Consider the following 15,671-nt stretch of genomic DNA (forward strand, 5'->3'; position numbering starts at 1 on the left):
CGCGTGGAAGCACTGAATCAAAAGCGCAGTTCCGCGTAGTATTGAGAGAGTATGCGCGTAGTGAACCAGTCAGTAACGGTCGCGATATATCTGAGGTCACACGTTTCAAACTCCAAATAAAGACCTCTAATAATATTTGTGCCGCGAGTGTATAATCTAAGTTTTTTATTTGGACAACATGCCAGAATCGGAAGTTATCACGAGAGTCATTCTAAATGAAGTGACACCAGACAGTAAGTCTTTATTTTGATAACGTTTTGTATTGATTCTGAGATTTCTATAAGAAAATGGAGTTATGGCATAACACTATATTTTGACGATATAGTTATAATATTGTTAATAATTATTTTTAACATAAAATTAAATGTTCCAATGTGATAATTTCACGAATTTATCCAAGAAAGTGTTTATTGTATGCTCATAAATGAGAAGTGGAGTATTGTTTAGTAATTGATTATAATTATTTTGTTAATTCTATGAACATTCTGAAATATTCACCCATTTTTTATACACAAATTAAGAGCCTTATTATTGATGAAAAGTTTTAAGAGTCTATGAAATTTTTCATCTATTATATTTAGTTGTTACCTACATATAAGTAAAGTTCTTATAATATTTTTGTTAATTACAAATGTAATAAACTCTCTCATATTTCGTTTTTTTTTAGTTTTTTTTAACATTTTGTTAAGTAAAAAACTATACTTACGGGGATTATTAATTTACGTTAACACCGTTAACAATTAAACTGTTGATTCAAACCCTATATAAAAACGTATAAAAAATCAGGCAGTTTGATAGATACTGCCTGATTTTTTTCACTCAGTCTATTCAATACAATAAGGTATAAAATCTAATGATAAAAACCTTAGAAAAAAAAATTTAACGTAAAATTTATCAGACTTCGGACTTATTTTAATAATTTCTTCATACTTCGTACTTACCTACTTTAAATATAGTTTGTCATGTATAATTAGGTGCTACTAGGTAAATGAAAGACTAGCACAATTTAGTCCGTACGTGTGTTTAGCACAGAAAGCTAAAAAGTATAAAACCAACCTGTCCATTAAGAAAATCAAATTTTTGGGCCCGATGGGTCGAATATGCCCCACCCCTCCCGACAAAAAAGGCCCGAAGTAGGCCGCGACATATTATACTAACGGATGGATGATCCAATCACCGTAACAAAAGATAAATTAAAAGCCGCCCGCGCGCGCTGCAATTAATATTAAATATCTGATTAGGGTCAAAAACAGCCTTCACCAGGAAAGGCCTTTACTGCGTACTTCGCTCACTCCAATGAGCTTCCGTCCTGCCCTTCAGGCGATTGACCACCCCGCGACGACCCAAATCTGGGTCCGAGTCCCACAGGAGACGCCCTTGGCTAGTCGCGGGAAGCAGGCCCATTCGCCCACTCTTGCCAAGACAGCCCGAACTGAGCTGAAAAGCCTCTTCAGGCCAACATCGTGATTCCATTCCAAAAAAATGGCGGCCCCAGAATGGTCTAGTCCTAACCCCCGGAAGTCGTGTTACTGATTAAAAATAATAAGCTTCACATTAAAATAACATGATTACGAGCCTACGCACGCAACATATTTATATCTAGGTATGAATATTATTCCTACATTAATGTGTGTTATGTAAGAATATTCATTACAAAATGTATGTGCAACGGCTGCTGAGGTCTCGAAATCAACTTTTGATAATTACGTTAACCGTTAGTCATAAATTATAACATAACACAGAATAGACATTAAGTGGGAATCGTTAAGAAATAAAATACAAGAGATTGATAGAGAAATAAGACAGAAAAGACTGGATGCACGCCCTTAGATATAAACTTTGAAAAACGACGAAGCCGTGGCAATTTCATATTGGCCTCACAATAATGTATGATGAAAAATATAAACCAATAACCACAGACAAAGGATATAGATAGATTAATAGATTAATTAAGTTATAAGTTATAATTGATCTTAACACGAAATTAATTTCGCCTTTGCACAAAGGTAAGGTTAGTATAATCCTTTGTTTATATGAACAATGCTCTTTGTGTAAGTTAATCGTTATTTTGATTATACGATTTTGGCTATATATGATGATATACTTTAAGGTTTATTTTTTTTAATCTATACATATACATATTTTATGTATTTATTGACACTTCGTTACAATACAATATAAAAACTGAACTTAATAAGGCAACTGCCGTATATACATATTAATAATATAGAAGAAGAATACCAACATAACAAAGGCCGGCAACACACTTGCGAGCGCTCTGACAATGTGAGCGGCGGTAACATTTAACATCAGATGAGCTTGCCTGTATTTACTTTACTTTAAAAAAAATACAATATTTTTAATTTTTACTAAATATTTTCCTCCGTTATGTCGGCCTAATTCTTACGTTGATCAAGCCTGCAATATTGTAAAACAGGTTCTATATTTAAGTCGAATAAACTACTTACAGAATGCGTCTCATCCACAAAACTTTTGGTGATGCGAGAAATTTTTTACCACTACACATGTAATCTCTGACAATTTTACTATGTTAAAAAAATATATTGAACCGGATTTATAAGCGTTTTTAAATCGTCTATGATCCTTGGCATCAAATGTAAATTATAGTTTTCCTTATACCTTATAATTTAGATCAATATTGTTTATTGTATCCATATAAGTTACCAAAGGTTACGTGGTCGATTATTATGGGCATGAAAAAATATCTAGTGTAACGTATTTAAATCATTTTTTTGAAATTGAAATACTATTTATAGTTTTTTTGTGAACTTTGAGTGAATCTACTTGCTTTGATTTTCCTCAGCCAAGTACATCACAAAAAGACGTGGATATTTTCTTGTCCCAAAGAAAAAAACACCACGAAAAGCTTTCACTGCTACTGAAAAAGTAATGATCCTTAATAAAATGAATCGTCATAACTAAATTATCCGTTGAGAAATATTGAAATTCCTGATCTACTTAGTTTCTATTAAAGTAGTAGTTCTTTAAATATACTACCATAAACCAGATGAATCGATCCGGAAATATTCCATTTCCGTATCGAATAATATCGCAACGCCACTATTTAATACTTTTCATAACGTTGCAACACTGAAATTGTCAAATCTGGAATCGAATTAAAAGTTTTAGTATAGAGAACAATTTTACTCATTGTTTTCTAAATATAAACAAATGCATATTTTGTATAAAATGAACTGTAATGTGCGCTTGAGCATACATAATTTAGTTCAATATAATGCTCGGGAGTAGAGGTTAAATACTGTGACGCATATTAATGATTCAGATCGTTTTATTTCTTAAGATATACAGTCTTTAAATGTAACAATATTTAATCTATCATTGTAACAGAAGACTAGAATTTATGTTTTTTTTTTTTGAGTAATAAAATTAAGTTTTGGTTTCGATTTGATTTGGTTTTGAACTGATTCTGGACAAATCTGAAGCTGAAAATTTCGTTATTTAGTACGATGTTATTTACGCAGATAGAAAAAAAACTATTAATGGACATATGGATACACAAGATGTCCGGTTTTAGAATCATTCAATCAACAACCAGGCTGCTGGCTAAAAATTAAACTACTAGCCAAAATCTCTTTAATTAGGTACTTTGTTATATTTCCTACAAAAACATAATTGAATAAGTTCTTGTTTCAATTATTCATGAATATGTACATTGATACTATTATAGTCGTATTATTAGTTAATCTGTGTTACCTATTTTGGTTTTGTGTATTGTATTAGTATTTTGTATAATAATATGTATTAAGTAAGCTGTTAGATTACTTATAATTAAATAAATAAATAAATATTAAATAGTAAATTTTATTAACCGTTATCAATAACATATGTCCGACACCGATAAGTAATGGGAGCATCTATTTCCGAAATACAGTCAAATGTCAATGACCGACCGAGAAATTATAGTCAACAAAAAACAAGAATAGTAATAAGACATTGCTTTTTGTTCTAATTAAGTTGACACAGCTGTTCATAATTGGTGTATTGTAATGAGACAAAAGTAACCTAAGCCTATAGAAAAAACTAATTAATATTGATAAATCAACCAATAAAATTCAACAACAAATTCTATTAATATTAACAAAAATTTTCAAAGAAATTAAGGAGGACTTTACCGATTTAATTCATATACTATTTTAATAGTTATAAGAATTAATATAATAACTTTATTAAAAAATAAGAATTTACAGTTATAAATAAATATATAAAATACACACAAGTGTCACAAAACGACGATACAAAAATACAGATTAAAAAAAAATTACAGTTTGACATTTCCACATTCTTTTACCGTTCAAGCATCGTAATAGCTACAAAGGGAAAAGGCGGGAAACGTTGGTCGTGGCGGGAGTTTTGTTTTTTAGTAAAATTTATAAATTTAATTTAATTGATATAAAAGATCAATTTGTATATAATTGTATGTAGTAGTTTAACTTAATTGTTTATTTTTTTAATTTGTGTATATATTCTTCAATATTTGGTAAGTTTTTATACTTTTTCCTCAAGGCCTGGAATCAGGCGAAAAAATGAACGAGCCCCCGGATATCGGGGGCTCGCCCCCCGAGGTTGCATGTAATGTTGTAGTAGAAAATAGATTTTCTAAACTGGACGAGTCCAGTGTAGACACAGATGCGGATCAACGGAGTGACCGTAAAAGAATGAGATTAGGTAAAATTTGCAAACATTGTAATAAGAGGAAAAAAAGATTTGACCCGACGCGTCGTAACAAGCAAAAAGAGACTGATTGTTCGTGCCAAATACCGGATATTGAATTTCCCTCATTATGTACTGAGATTAAGAACGCTAACGATATAGATAGTTTTCAGCAAAAAGGTGACACAGCACATAAAACAAGTGTAACTGTTAATATCCAACAACACCCCCCATCAGATTGTTCTCAGTCTCCAAAAAATCCTACTGGCAGATCGTTTTATGAGGCCTATGACATAGGGCCGTTTGTAGTTCATGTGCAAAAAGTTTCTTCAGATACTGGCATCGCCTCCCTACACCCAGTCCAATTTGGGTATTTCCTAAAGAAAAATTCATTTAAAAACATTATTAATGGTAGCATTAAAAGGATAGGCAGAAACCGAATTTCCCTATCATTTTCAGACCACAAATTTGCAAATGAATTTGTTAATAACCCTTGCCTGACAATTAATAATTTTAAAGCTTTTATTCCTTCATTTAATGTGACTCGAATGGGGCTTGTGCGAGGTATTCCCGCAGAATGGTCTCCTGAAGATATATTAGACAATATCTCCTTACCTGTAGGCAGCGGAGGAATAATAAAAATTAGACGCCTAAATTATAAAGTGCGTAACAGCTCCCCACCTGAGTGAAAGCCATCACAGACTGTTGTTATAACTTTTGATGGCCAAGCTCTACCAAAACATGTGTTTGTATGCTACAATGCCCTACCCGTGGAACTTTATTCATACCCCACTATTCAGTGTTATTCTTGTTGCCGATTTGGTCATACTAAGTCCAATTGTAACTCTCGACCCCGATGTTACAAGTGTGGCCAAGGCCATACTGGGGACACATGCAACATACAAGATGATGCAGCATCTTGCTGTCTGTGTTCAGGTCTACACTTTGCTACAAACAGGAAATGTCCAGAATATGAACGACAGACTAAAATTAAATTATATATGGCTCAGAAATGTGTATCTTATGCAGAAGCAAACAAAGTGTATGATCCTGTGTCAAAATCTTTTGCTGAAATAGTAAAGTTTTCAAACATGCATAATTCTCCTAATTCTCCTGTGCCATCTGTATCGCCTTCCTCTTCCTCGATTCCGTCGTATAGTAGATCTTATAAGAAAAACATATTTGTTAAACCAACAACCCCCAAACTAAAACGACTGGGGTATAACAAAACAGAACACTTCAGTTTAATAAAGGACTATGATGCTCCAGCTTCTCCTAACGGGGTCGCTTTAATAAACAGTAACGACAACAATAATGAAACAATGTTCTCAATCTCTGATGTTATCCAACTTTTGACTGAAATAAAATCCATTTCTAACTCTGACAACAATGTAACCGAACAACGCCGCCCAACACTTGCTTCCTTAACTCAATTAAAATCCACTTATGCGTCCCGAACGCGAACAAATAATCCAGTGGAACTGCAGAAGCGCAATCGGCAATAAAAACGATTTAATCTATTTGCATAATAAATTTGAACCTTTTGTCTCAACTCTGTCGGAAACATGGCTTCGCCCGGAATTGACATTTCGAATTCCAGGTTATGTTATTATCCGACAGGACAGACCTGACGGCTATGGCGGTGTTGCCATAGTCATTAAAAATAATCTCCCCTATTCCTTATTTCCACTTCCCTCATTCGGTGATGACTTGTCAGTCATTGCTGCTATTGTAAATAAAATTTGTATAGTATCTATTTATTTTTCTCGTCCTAATGTAAATATTTTTTCTCATCTTAATCAACTGTTCTCCATCCTCCCAAGGCCTTTCTTAGTCCTAGGTGATTTTAATTGCCAACATCAATCTTGGGGAAGCACTTCTTCCAACTATTATGGAGATCAATTATTAGATATTATAGATTCTCATGGTATATGTATCTTAAACACTGGGCTGCCAACTCGTGTTACTGGTCCACGCGAAGGTGCAAGTGCGCCTGATCTATCTTTATGTTCACCTGATTTAGCTTCAACTTTGGACTGGCACCCTCTAGCATCTTCGTATGGTAGTGACCACTTTCCACTTGTTATTACTTTTCCTTCATACAAACCTATCAAAACCAATCGCTCTCCTCGTTTTAAATACAGATTAAACAACGCAGACTGGAAATTATTCAACCAAATAGTAGAGCAGAAAACTAATACTTATTCTCAAGAAGGTAGCCAGATCTCCGCAGAAATTCTTTCTCAGGTTTTGATTGAAGCTGCCGATGAATCTTTTTGCACTAAAACTAAGATCCGATCGCAAATTCCTTCACCTCCCTGGTGGGATCATGAATGTACAGCTGCAATAAAAGAAAGAAAACAGGCTGAAAAAAAATACTGCGAGCATATGTCAGAAGAAAATTTCGAGTTATATTTAGAATCTGCCCGTAGAACTAAAAAATTGTTTAAGAAAAAGAAATACGATGGTTGGCAATCATTTTGTGCCTCCATTAGTCCAGATGTCAGCCCGTCAGAGGTCTGGCGTAATATTCGTAGATTTAGATCTGCATATAATAATTCTCCTTCTTCTAAATTACCGAAAACTCTAGCTGATCAGTTTATGGATCATCTTGCTCCCCCTTCTGTACCGGAACAGAGATATCCTCCATTATCTATTCCTGCTTACATTTTTGATGACCTAAGTGGAATAAACGCTCCGTTTTCTTTGATCGAACTTAAAGGTGTGCTTAATAAGGTAAAAGACTCTACTCCAGGAGAAGATGGGATTCCATATTCTTTTTTGAAAAACCTTTCGGACCGTGTGCTGATTCTGTACTTAAATATTATAAATTCCATTATGATTTCTGGGTGCATTCCCAAGTCTTGGATCACTCAATCAATTATACCTATTTTAAAAGACAATAAGCCAACCGATGATCCTTCTTCTTACAGACCCATTGTCCTTTCTTCTGTTTTAATGAAAATAGCAGAACACCTAGTAAAAATCCGTTTAGAATGGTTTTTAGAGAGTAAAAATCTGTTAGCAACGACCCAATTCGGTTTTAGAAAAAGTAGAAGCACAATGGATAGCTTAGCAATATTCACTACAGACATAAGATTAGCATTTTCAAACAATGAGTCAGTAGTAGCTACTTTCTTAGATATAAGCTCAGCTTATGACAATGTTCTTATTTCGGTTCTCAGGGAAAAACTGTTATGCTTAAACGTACCACCAATTCTAACAAACTTTATTATAGATATGCTCAGTGAAAGATACATAAATTTATTTATTGAAGATGTCAAACTATCTCGGACCGTATGGAAAGGATTACCACAGGGTTCTGTACTCAGTCCTTTGCTCTATAACATCTATACGTATGATTTAGAAACATCATTGCAGGCATCAACAAACGTACTACAATATGCAGACGATCTTCTTATATACAAATCGGGCAAATCAATTGAAAATAATTGTCAAATTCTAACATCTTCCCTTTCATTTTTAAACTCATGGCTGACTTCGAATGGTCTAGACATATCTGTATCCAAGAGCAGGGTTGTGTTGTTTTCCAGAATGCGTAAGCCTCCCCCGATCCAGGTAAAGTTTGATAATGTTTTGATTCCCTCAACTAATAATGTCAAATTCTTGGGGGTAATTCTAGATTCTAAGCTCACCGGTGTATCCCACTGTGAGTATGTAACAGCGAGATGTGAACGAAATTTAAATATTCTTAGATGTTTATCGGGCATCTGGTGGGGAGCGCATTCACACTCCTTAAAACTGATTTACAACGCCATAATCAGAAGTGTAATGGATTACGGTACTTTCCTGTTAGAACCAGGAAATGTTTCTGCTTTCAAAAAATTGGATCAAGCAAAAGCAATGAGAATAGTCTTAGGAGCTATGAAGTCAAGCCCAATCAATTGTATGAGAACCGAATGTGTAGAGCCACCATTAAACTTACGCCGACAATTTCTATCTGATAAATTCCTTTTCCGCTGTATGCAATTTAGTAACCATATCCTTACACCTAAACTGACATCCCTGACATATATAATCCACACTTCTCAATTTTGGAAAAACAAACGCACACCATGTTTGGTTACAAGTTACACAAGATTTACTTCTCTTAAGGCTCCTACTCACCAAGCGACTTCCAATCCTTTGTTCAAATATAGTTACGATTCCCTTATAATCTCTCCTGATATACATACAAGCATAGGTCTTGTTAAAATTGAGAAAAACCAAAAGTTTACATTTAATTATATTGTTGACACTAAGTGGCCACAATGGCATCGAATATTCACAGATGCATCTAAACATTCCAGTGATGGATGTGTAGGTGTTAGTGTAATACATTCTAACTACAATATTGTCCAAAAAACTAAACTCCCTCCTGAATCTTCCGTGTTCACTGGCGAATGTATTGGCCTATTCAAAGCTATAGAATACATCCTTCTACTGAAACTTCAAAAAACTGTAATTTTTACAGATTCACTTAGTTCTTTAAATGCCCTAGCCCGGTTCCCATTTGGATCACATTATCAATTCCCTGTCATTTCCGAAATTAGAAACTTACTATTGAAATGTTTGAAAGAAAACTATTCCGTATCATTTGCATGGATTCCTGGTCACTGTGGAATATCTGGAAACGAAAAAGCCGACCGTATTGCCAATGAGGCAGTGGATAGTGGAGATGTGGATATTTTTGGAAACTATGCGCATGACTTGATGACTCTTTCTGGGATCTATCTCCGGGATTCCTGGACTGAATCCTGGAATCAAGATCGTTCAAAAGGTCGCCATTATCGTGCTATTCAACCTTCTATACCCATTAAGCCCTGGTTTTGGAGACTGAGATTCGGTAAAAGAGTTACAACAATACTGTCTCGTATGCGTCTGGGACACGTCTGCACCCCAGCTCACCTTGCTAAGTTTAATATTATTGACAACCCTACGTGCGAATGTGGATATGCTGAAGCTGATTTGAATCACATCATTTTTGTTTGTTCTCGGCGCGAACGGTCGGCTCTTATCGACGGTCTCATTTCCCTTCAAATTCCTTTCCCTTCATCCATATCCTGTTTACTTTCAACAATGGACCCACATATATATAAACTTTTAGCAGCTTTTATCTTAAGTAATGATATAAAAATTTAGATCTTATGAATGTGTATATATGTAAATATCTTTTCTTACACTCCTTTTATATCTATCTCTATAAGAATTGATCTTTTATTTTATAGATTATTTTCCTTTCCTTAATTCCGTTTCATCCGATACATTTATTTTTTTACCCGTTTCCCTGTTTTGACCCTGGGCCACAATGCACAAACCGTGCGGGCCATAATTAAAAAAAAAAAAAAAAAAAAATAGCTACAAAATGAAGAATGATTTATGATCTGTGAATGTTCATAAAAAATAATATCATTATTAAGTAATAATATTCGTACATAAGGTATGTTTTGATACAGTACCTACCTAAATAAAACAATACAATTTGGAGTTATATCTATGTTGTGTTTTTCATTGTAATATCGTATGAAATTTTGTCTATAAAACATAAGTAAAACTTGTTTGCTATTGTGATTCTCTTCAACTCACAAAACAACACATCCTTTTATATATTAATCATTAAAAAGAGATATCCGTATTGAACAATAGATCAGATTTATTGAAAACATCACGTCTCTCACGTTCAAATAATAATCATGGTTATCAATTACTTTCCTTATCAATAAGAATTATGTAAAAGTATTCGTTATCAATTATAATTGATATCGTAGTTTCTCAATCTTTATCTTGCATATCTCTTGCGCGTGCCTAATTATATTTGGCTGACACGACATTCGTGACTTGGTCACTGTTTGTAAGGTTCTTGAATCTTCTGGGGTTGTTATAAGGCATTTTAGATATCTAATGTACATTGAAAATCCAGTGGCGCTATAACATACATATATCTATGTGCCCATTTACTTACTATCCTTCTCCCTAAGTCTACGTCCTGTCCTATATGATTTTTTCCTTCACCGCATGCGCATTTAAAAACACAAAAATAGACAAATATAGTTGCTGCAAGGATTGAATTTTGGCACCCCTCGCTCACACCTATTACTAAAGATATAGAGATAGATGTAACTTAACATTTGTATAACTATACATATGTGAAAGCAATTTGTGTTTTAATAGAATATCATTTTAAACGTCCCCGACAACCGACACATAATGTTGATAAAGAAAATGGGTCATTAGGTATTTTGCACAAACACCCACACAAATACTACTGTTATAGTGATTAGTACATAGAGATGTCCATCGGGCCAAACCTAGGCCATTTTATGGTATAAATATTATATTCGTATCATCTATTTAATATATAAATTTAAAACATAAAACTGTAGTAGTTTTATGTTAAAACTAAAAAATCTTTAAAAAAATTCTCTTTGGCAACGTATTCTCGATGTATTACGATGGTTATACGTTAAACGAGAAAATTGCTAGCTCCGGGGTCATGGCTAGGAAATATCTCAAGTTTGTGAATAGCGCTTGTGTGACTCATATCTGATACCGCCTCCACCTAGGAGACTACTATAAAGGAACCAAAATCAAGGGTATGATCGTGTATAATAAGCCAGAACCAGTACATGCCCATTCTGAAAATAATTCTAGATATGTCAGTGGTGCTTAGATATTTAACGTTATACCTGAATATTCCGGATTCATACTTCTCTAGATCTCGTCATAAATAATACATATGAGTACAGCTAAGTCTTTAAGGCAGTTAGAATGTCGATTACACCCACAATGATATACATTTTTAAAATCTTAGCTTCACCTTAGAAGAGTTTCACAACTTTATTAGCATAAATTGCTAACAAGTCTGGTTTCGTAACAATGACAGTTTTTATATAGCTGTATTGAGATTTCTTTGGCCGTGACAAGCTTGGTATTACAAAATAATAATAATATTAATAGCCTTTCATTTCCAATGCACTTAAACATATTTATATTCCTATCTTGACACTAGGTCTCCTACAAATCCAGCTACTCCTGTTTGCATTGTCCCACTCTCTGCAATGGCCCTACCAGCTATTTCCCTAGTTTGCTATATCCACCTTCTAAATTGTATTCCTCTTTTCCGCTGCTTAGTAAGTAATAAGTTGTAAAATGTTAAAAACATCGGACGGTATAGTTTTTACCTGTTATGATGAATTGGTATAAACCCTATCTAAAAGATTCTGATAGCTTCTGAAGTTAAGCTAGTGTTATTTCTCTGGTAACCCGACTTTAGTGAGGACACAGCTCACCCTACTACATATACCCTTATGATGCTATGTAGTTGTAGTCATTACAAGATTGTAAAATCTATACTTTTAAAAACTGGTGGGGTTATTTATTTACTCTTCGTTTCATTAATTAAGTGTACTTGTTTACCTATATGAATAAAGATATTTTGATTGATTGAACTATAAGTAAAATAAACTAAAATCTAAGAAATAAAAATTATTAATATTAACAAAAATATAATATCTAATCTTAATAGGTTAATAAGTGTAAATTAATATAAATAAGAAAGAAGATTTTAAAATATCTCTAGCTCGTCCGATATCAGGAGGTAAGGAGTTCCAAAGCACTTTGAAGAGTAAAGGTTGAGTTTTCATTCATAAATACTCCGCATAAATCTTATGCTTATTTGACTCCACTCTACAAGAGTCAAAACCTGGATCCATCACCCAGGTGTAAAACCTTTAATGACAAATAAAAAATAATTAATAATTTATTACAATAAATATATCTCTTATTTATTTAGTTGGGAATTCTGAAAGCAGTTTTTGTGTGTGTTGTACGACCATAAAATAAATTTAAATTGAAAACATTACTATCGTATTACCAACATATCTATCTAGTAATACGGACAATATCATAAACTTTCCGTTGTTTTATTACTCATACAAAACAATGAGCGGTGATAAATATAAAACACGCAGCATTAACCACTAATGTTATTACCGATATTTTTTTTAAATCTAATGCTATGATCTATCGAGTCTTCAAAGTATCTACTGCTACAAAATATTTTTTCCGCAACGCAAGCCGACTTATATTACGTAATGTAATTTAAATATTCATAAAAAAGTATACTTTTTTTCATATATTATAAATGTATTTAACACAACTTAACGAAGAGTAAATTCGAGTACTATCAAAGTCTTGCCCTTAATTTTAATTTCTATGTCAGGTGCACCGTACACGCGAGGGCCTGCAACTGTGCTTCTGTTTCTTAATGTTTTAACACCTATATGATTCATAGATGCTTCATACATAATCCCATTGTATCGTACGTATTCGATGTAAAGAAAAAATCTGAAATCTTTACAATGCAATACAATTTATTATATTTATTGAATATCTGTAATATTAATACATAGAAAAATTAACGGTCACTTTTATCATAAAACGAAATCGTAAAATGTATAAGAGAATACCGTTAAGTAGGAGCTATTTGTTTTAAGTGCCACCTAGTGTCGAATAGAAACATCAATGTTAAACGTCATAAATGTTAAACTTTTCTTTTAAGATCGCCATATAGTTTTGAATAGCTGAACTACATAAAAATGTCTTTGTTCCACTAAGTGTCTAGTGGCTTGACCTGACATAATGTCCTATAACACTAGGGGTTAAGGGGTAAAGAGCGTCCTCAACATCGACTTTTCATCGCGTTCGGCCTTGACCCTGGAGCCTCTTATTTCAGTCATGTAGTGTAAATTAAATAGTATATTTCATTACAAGTGCGGAAAGCCTGTCATTGCAACGAGTTCCGACGAATGTCTACCCGAGCCGAGGCGCAGCCGAAGGTGAGGGTTGACAGTCGGGACGAGTTGCAATGACGGTTCCGCACGTGTACTGAACGACTATTTTTAATACAGTTGCGAAAAAATTAAACTATTTACTTTTTTTCTCTTCTCTCTACGGAATAAATCCATTGCACGTAGATATGTTATATATTTCCGGTAAATTGTTCTCCGAAGCATTTTGTGCAATTATACTGAGTTCGGGTGGTATCCATCAAATAAAATATCGTCGAAATTACTCATTTTGAGCAACAAATAACTCAACTCGAAAGAACATTTTTGGAAAATGGCGCCAACCGCAAAGAATATGAGCAAAGCTTGATTTTTCTTTTCTTCACCCATTCTGGGTAGGCAAAGGGAACTTGGCCCATACAGCCAATTCTTCAGTAGACTATTTTTATTGAAAGAAAACCAAATCTAACTCGTTGAATCCAATCATTAAATCTGATATTGAAACAAATAAAGTAGTAGCTTTTTTTTTAAATATTTGCATGAATCACCAAAACTTTTGTGATTTTTTTAGTAAAAACTTCATGGTTAGTTTTTCTTTTTAATATTTTTTTATTGATATGAAATAAAAGAAACCTAACCTAACTTATGAATCCAATTATTGGTAAACTTTTTAGAAATACGTATTTGCATATATTATAAAATTCTTTTTAATATTTTTTAAATTGATATGAAATGAAAAGAAACCTAACCGAACTTATTGAATCCAATTATTATATAATGTTTAGAAACCATATATCATAAAAACTTCTATGAATCTTTTTAATAAAACCTTCGTGGTTGGTTTTTTCTTTTAATAGACATTGTTTTGACAGTTGGCAAAGAAAACGCACGAGTGCGGGAATGGCAAAGAAAAAGCACGAGTGTGTAATAGCCCACTTTCCGAACGCTATACCTCCCTGCAATATGCCACTTTTTGAGCAACTGTATTAAAAAATACATTACCTTGGCATATTGAAATAATTCAGATATTAGCATATAGATGTCGCTTAAACAGTGTATAAGATTAACTCTAAAATTTTGCACACTTTTAAGAACACCCAAAATAATTATTGTTTCATTACTTTTTAAATGATAATTAATTAAAAGAAAATAATAAAGAGCAGAGTTCGTACTTAAAATAATTATTTTCCCTTATAAAATAAAGGGAACCTCCCTTTAAATGTTGACGTCCAATTAGCACCCTAAATTACAAATGTTTGAAATTTAATACTAATTGCAAAATTGTCCTAACTTTAAAACTTTTTCCTACTAATTTGTCCTAGTTCCAAATCGCATTTTTAAAGTATAATATTCAGATTTAAAGAAAAACTATGAATCGTTATACGGTCTGAACCGCAACGTAAGTATATATTGCTCCATATGTCTATCGAAGCGCAGTATGCACGGTTCCACTTAACAACTAACCCGTCGTAACAATAACAAAATTTCGTGAGACTTGTGAATAAAATATATAAAATGGGCAGAGGTGAGTAGTAATTTATTTAATAATTGTATTTTTAATATGCATATAATGAGGTTAATATTTCGCAAACGCATGGATTTCTGCTAACCCTAATATTCTTTATAAAAGTAAAGTTAGCAATATTTAAACCAGTCTATTATTTGAATCGTCAAATACTTTTAAGTATTCTTGAAAGTGTGTTATGGATTAGTGTTACAAAAACTCTATTTTTTTCTAACCTATAATGAGGGTATGTATTGTTTTTACTAATATTAAATCAATAAAGACATTTATCAACAATTTAATCATAGCCTTTGACTGTATTTTAGTATAAAATAAATATTTGTTTAATTTGCGATGCGATTCTCATTTTTCGTTAATTCTAATTATTTATGTTGTACGATAATTTAAAATTAACTATTATATTATTCTAAACTATGAATGCAATACTATCCATTAACTTACCTTTTTTAATGACTGTTTAATATCTGATGTAATTAAGTGCCGAGATAAATACTAATTTCTATTTTCTAAATCTTTCCAGTTAGGTAAGATTTTTACTGTCCTTTGTATCCCTCAAAACTATATTTTAAAAAGAAATCCTAAATCACTTTAAATTATCTTAAATATGTGCTTGGTATATCTGAAGCGGTTAAAATCCGAATAAAGGAATATTTCTTGCGTAATTAGGC

At 32.9% G+C, this 15,671-nt stretch overlaps 1 protein-coding gene across 2 annotated transcripts in view; it reads left to right on the forward strand.

Annotated features, from left to right (window-relative positions):
- Nucleotides 1-15,671, forward strand: part of LOC111002805 (alpha-tocopherol transfer protein) — a 26,940-nt gene continuing 11,269 nt past the window's right edge. The window contains exon 1 of one of the 2 annotated variants that reach the window (XM_022273047.2): nucleotides 1-233. In XM_022273047.2, the coding sequence (XP_022128739.2) occupies nucleotides 179-233 (55 nt within the window). In that variant the 5' untranslated portion in view covers nucleotides 1-178. Of the gene's footprint in view, nucleotides 234-14,876; nucleotides 15,004-15,671 lie in introns of those variants that run through there. The other variant, XM_022273056.2, reaches the window with a different exon arrangement.

The sequence above is a fragment of the Pieris rapae genome, chromosome 12 (genome assembly GCF_905147795.1).
Source record: "Pieris rapae chromosome 12, ilPieRapa1.1, whole genome shotgun sequence".
Classification (NCBI taxonomy): Eukaryota; Metazoa; Arthropoda; class Insecta; order Lepidoptera; family Pieridae; genus Pieris; species Pieris rapae.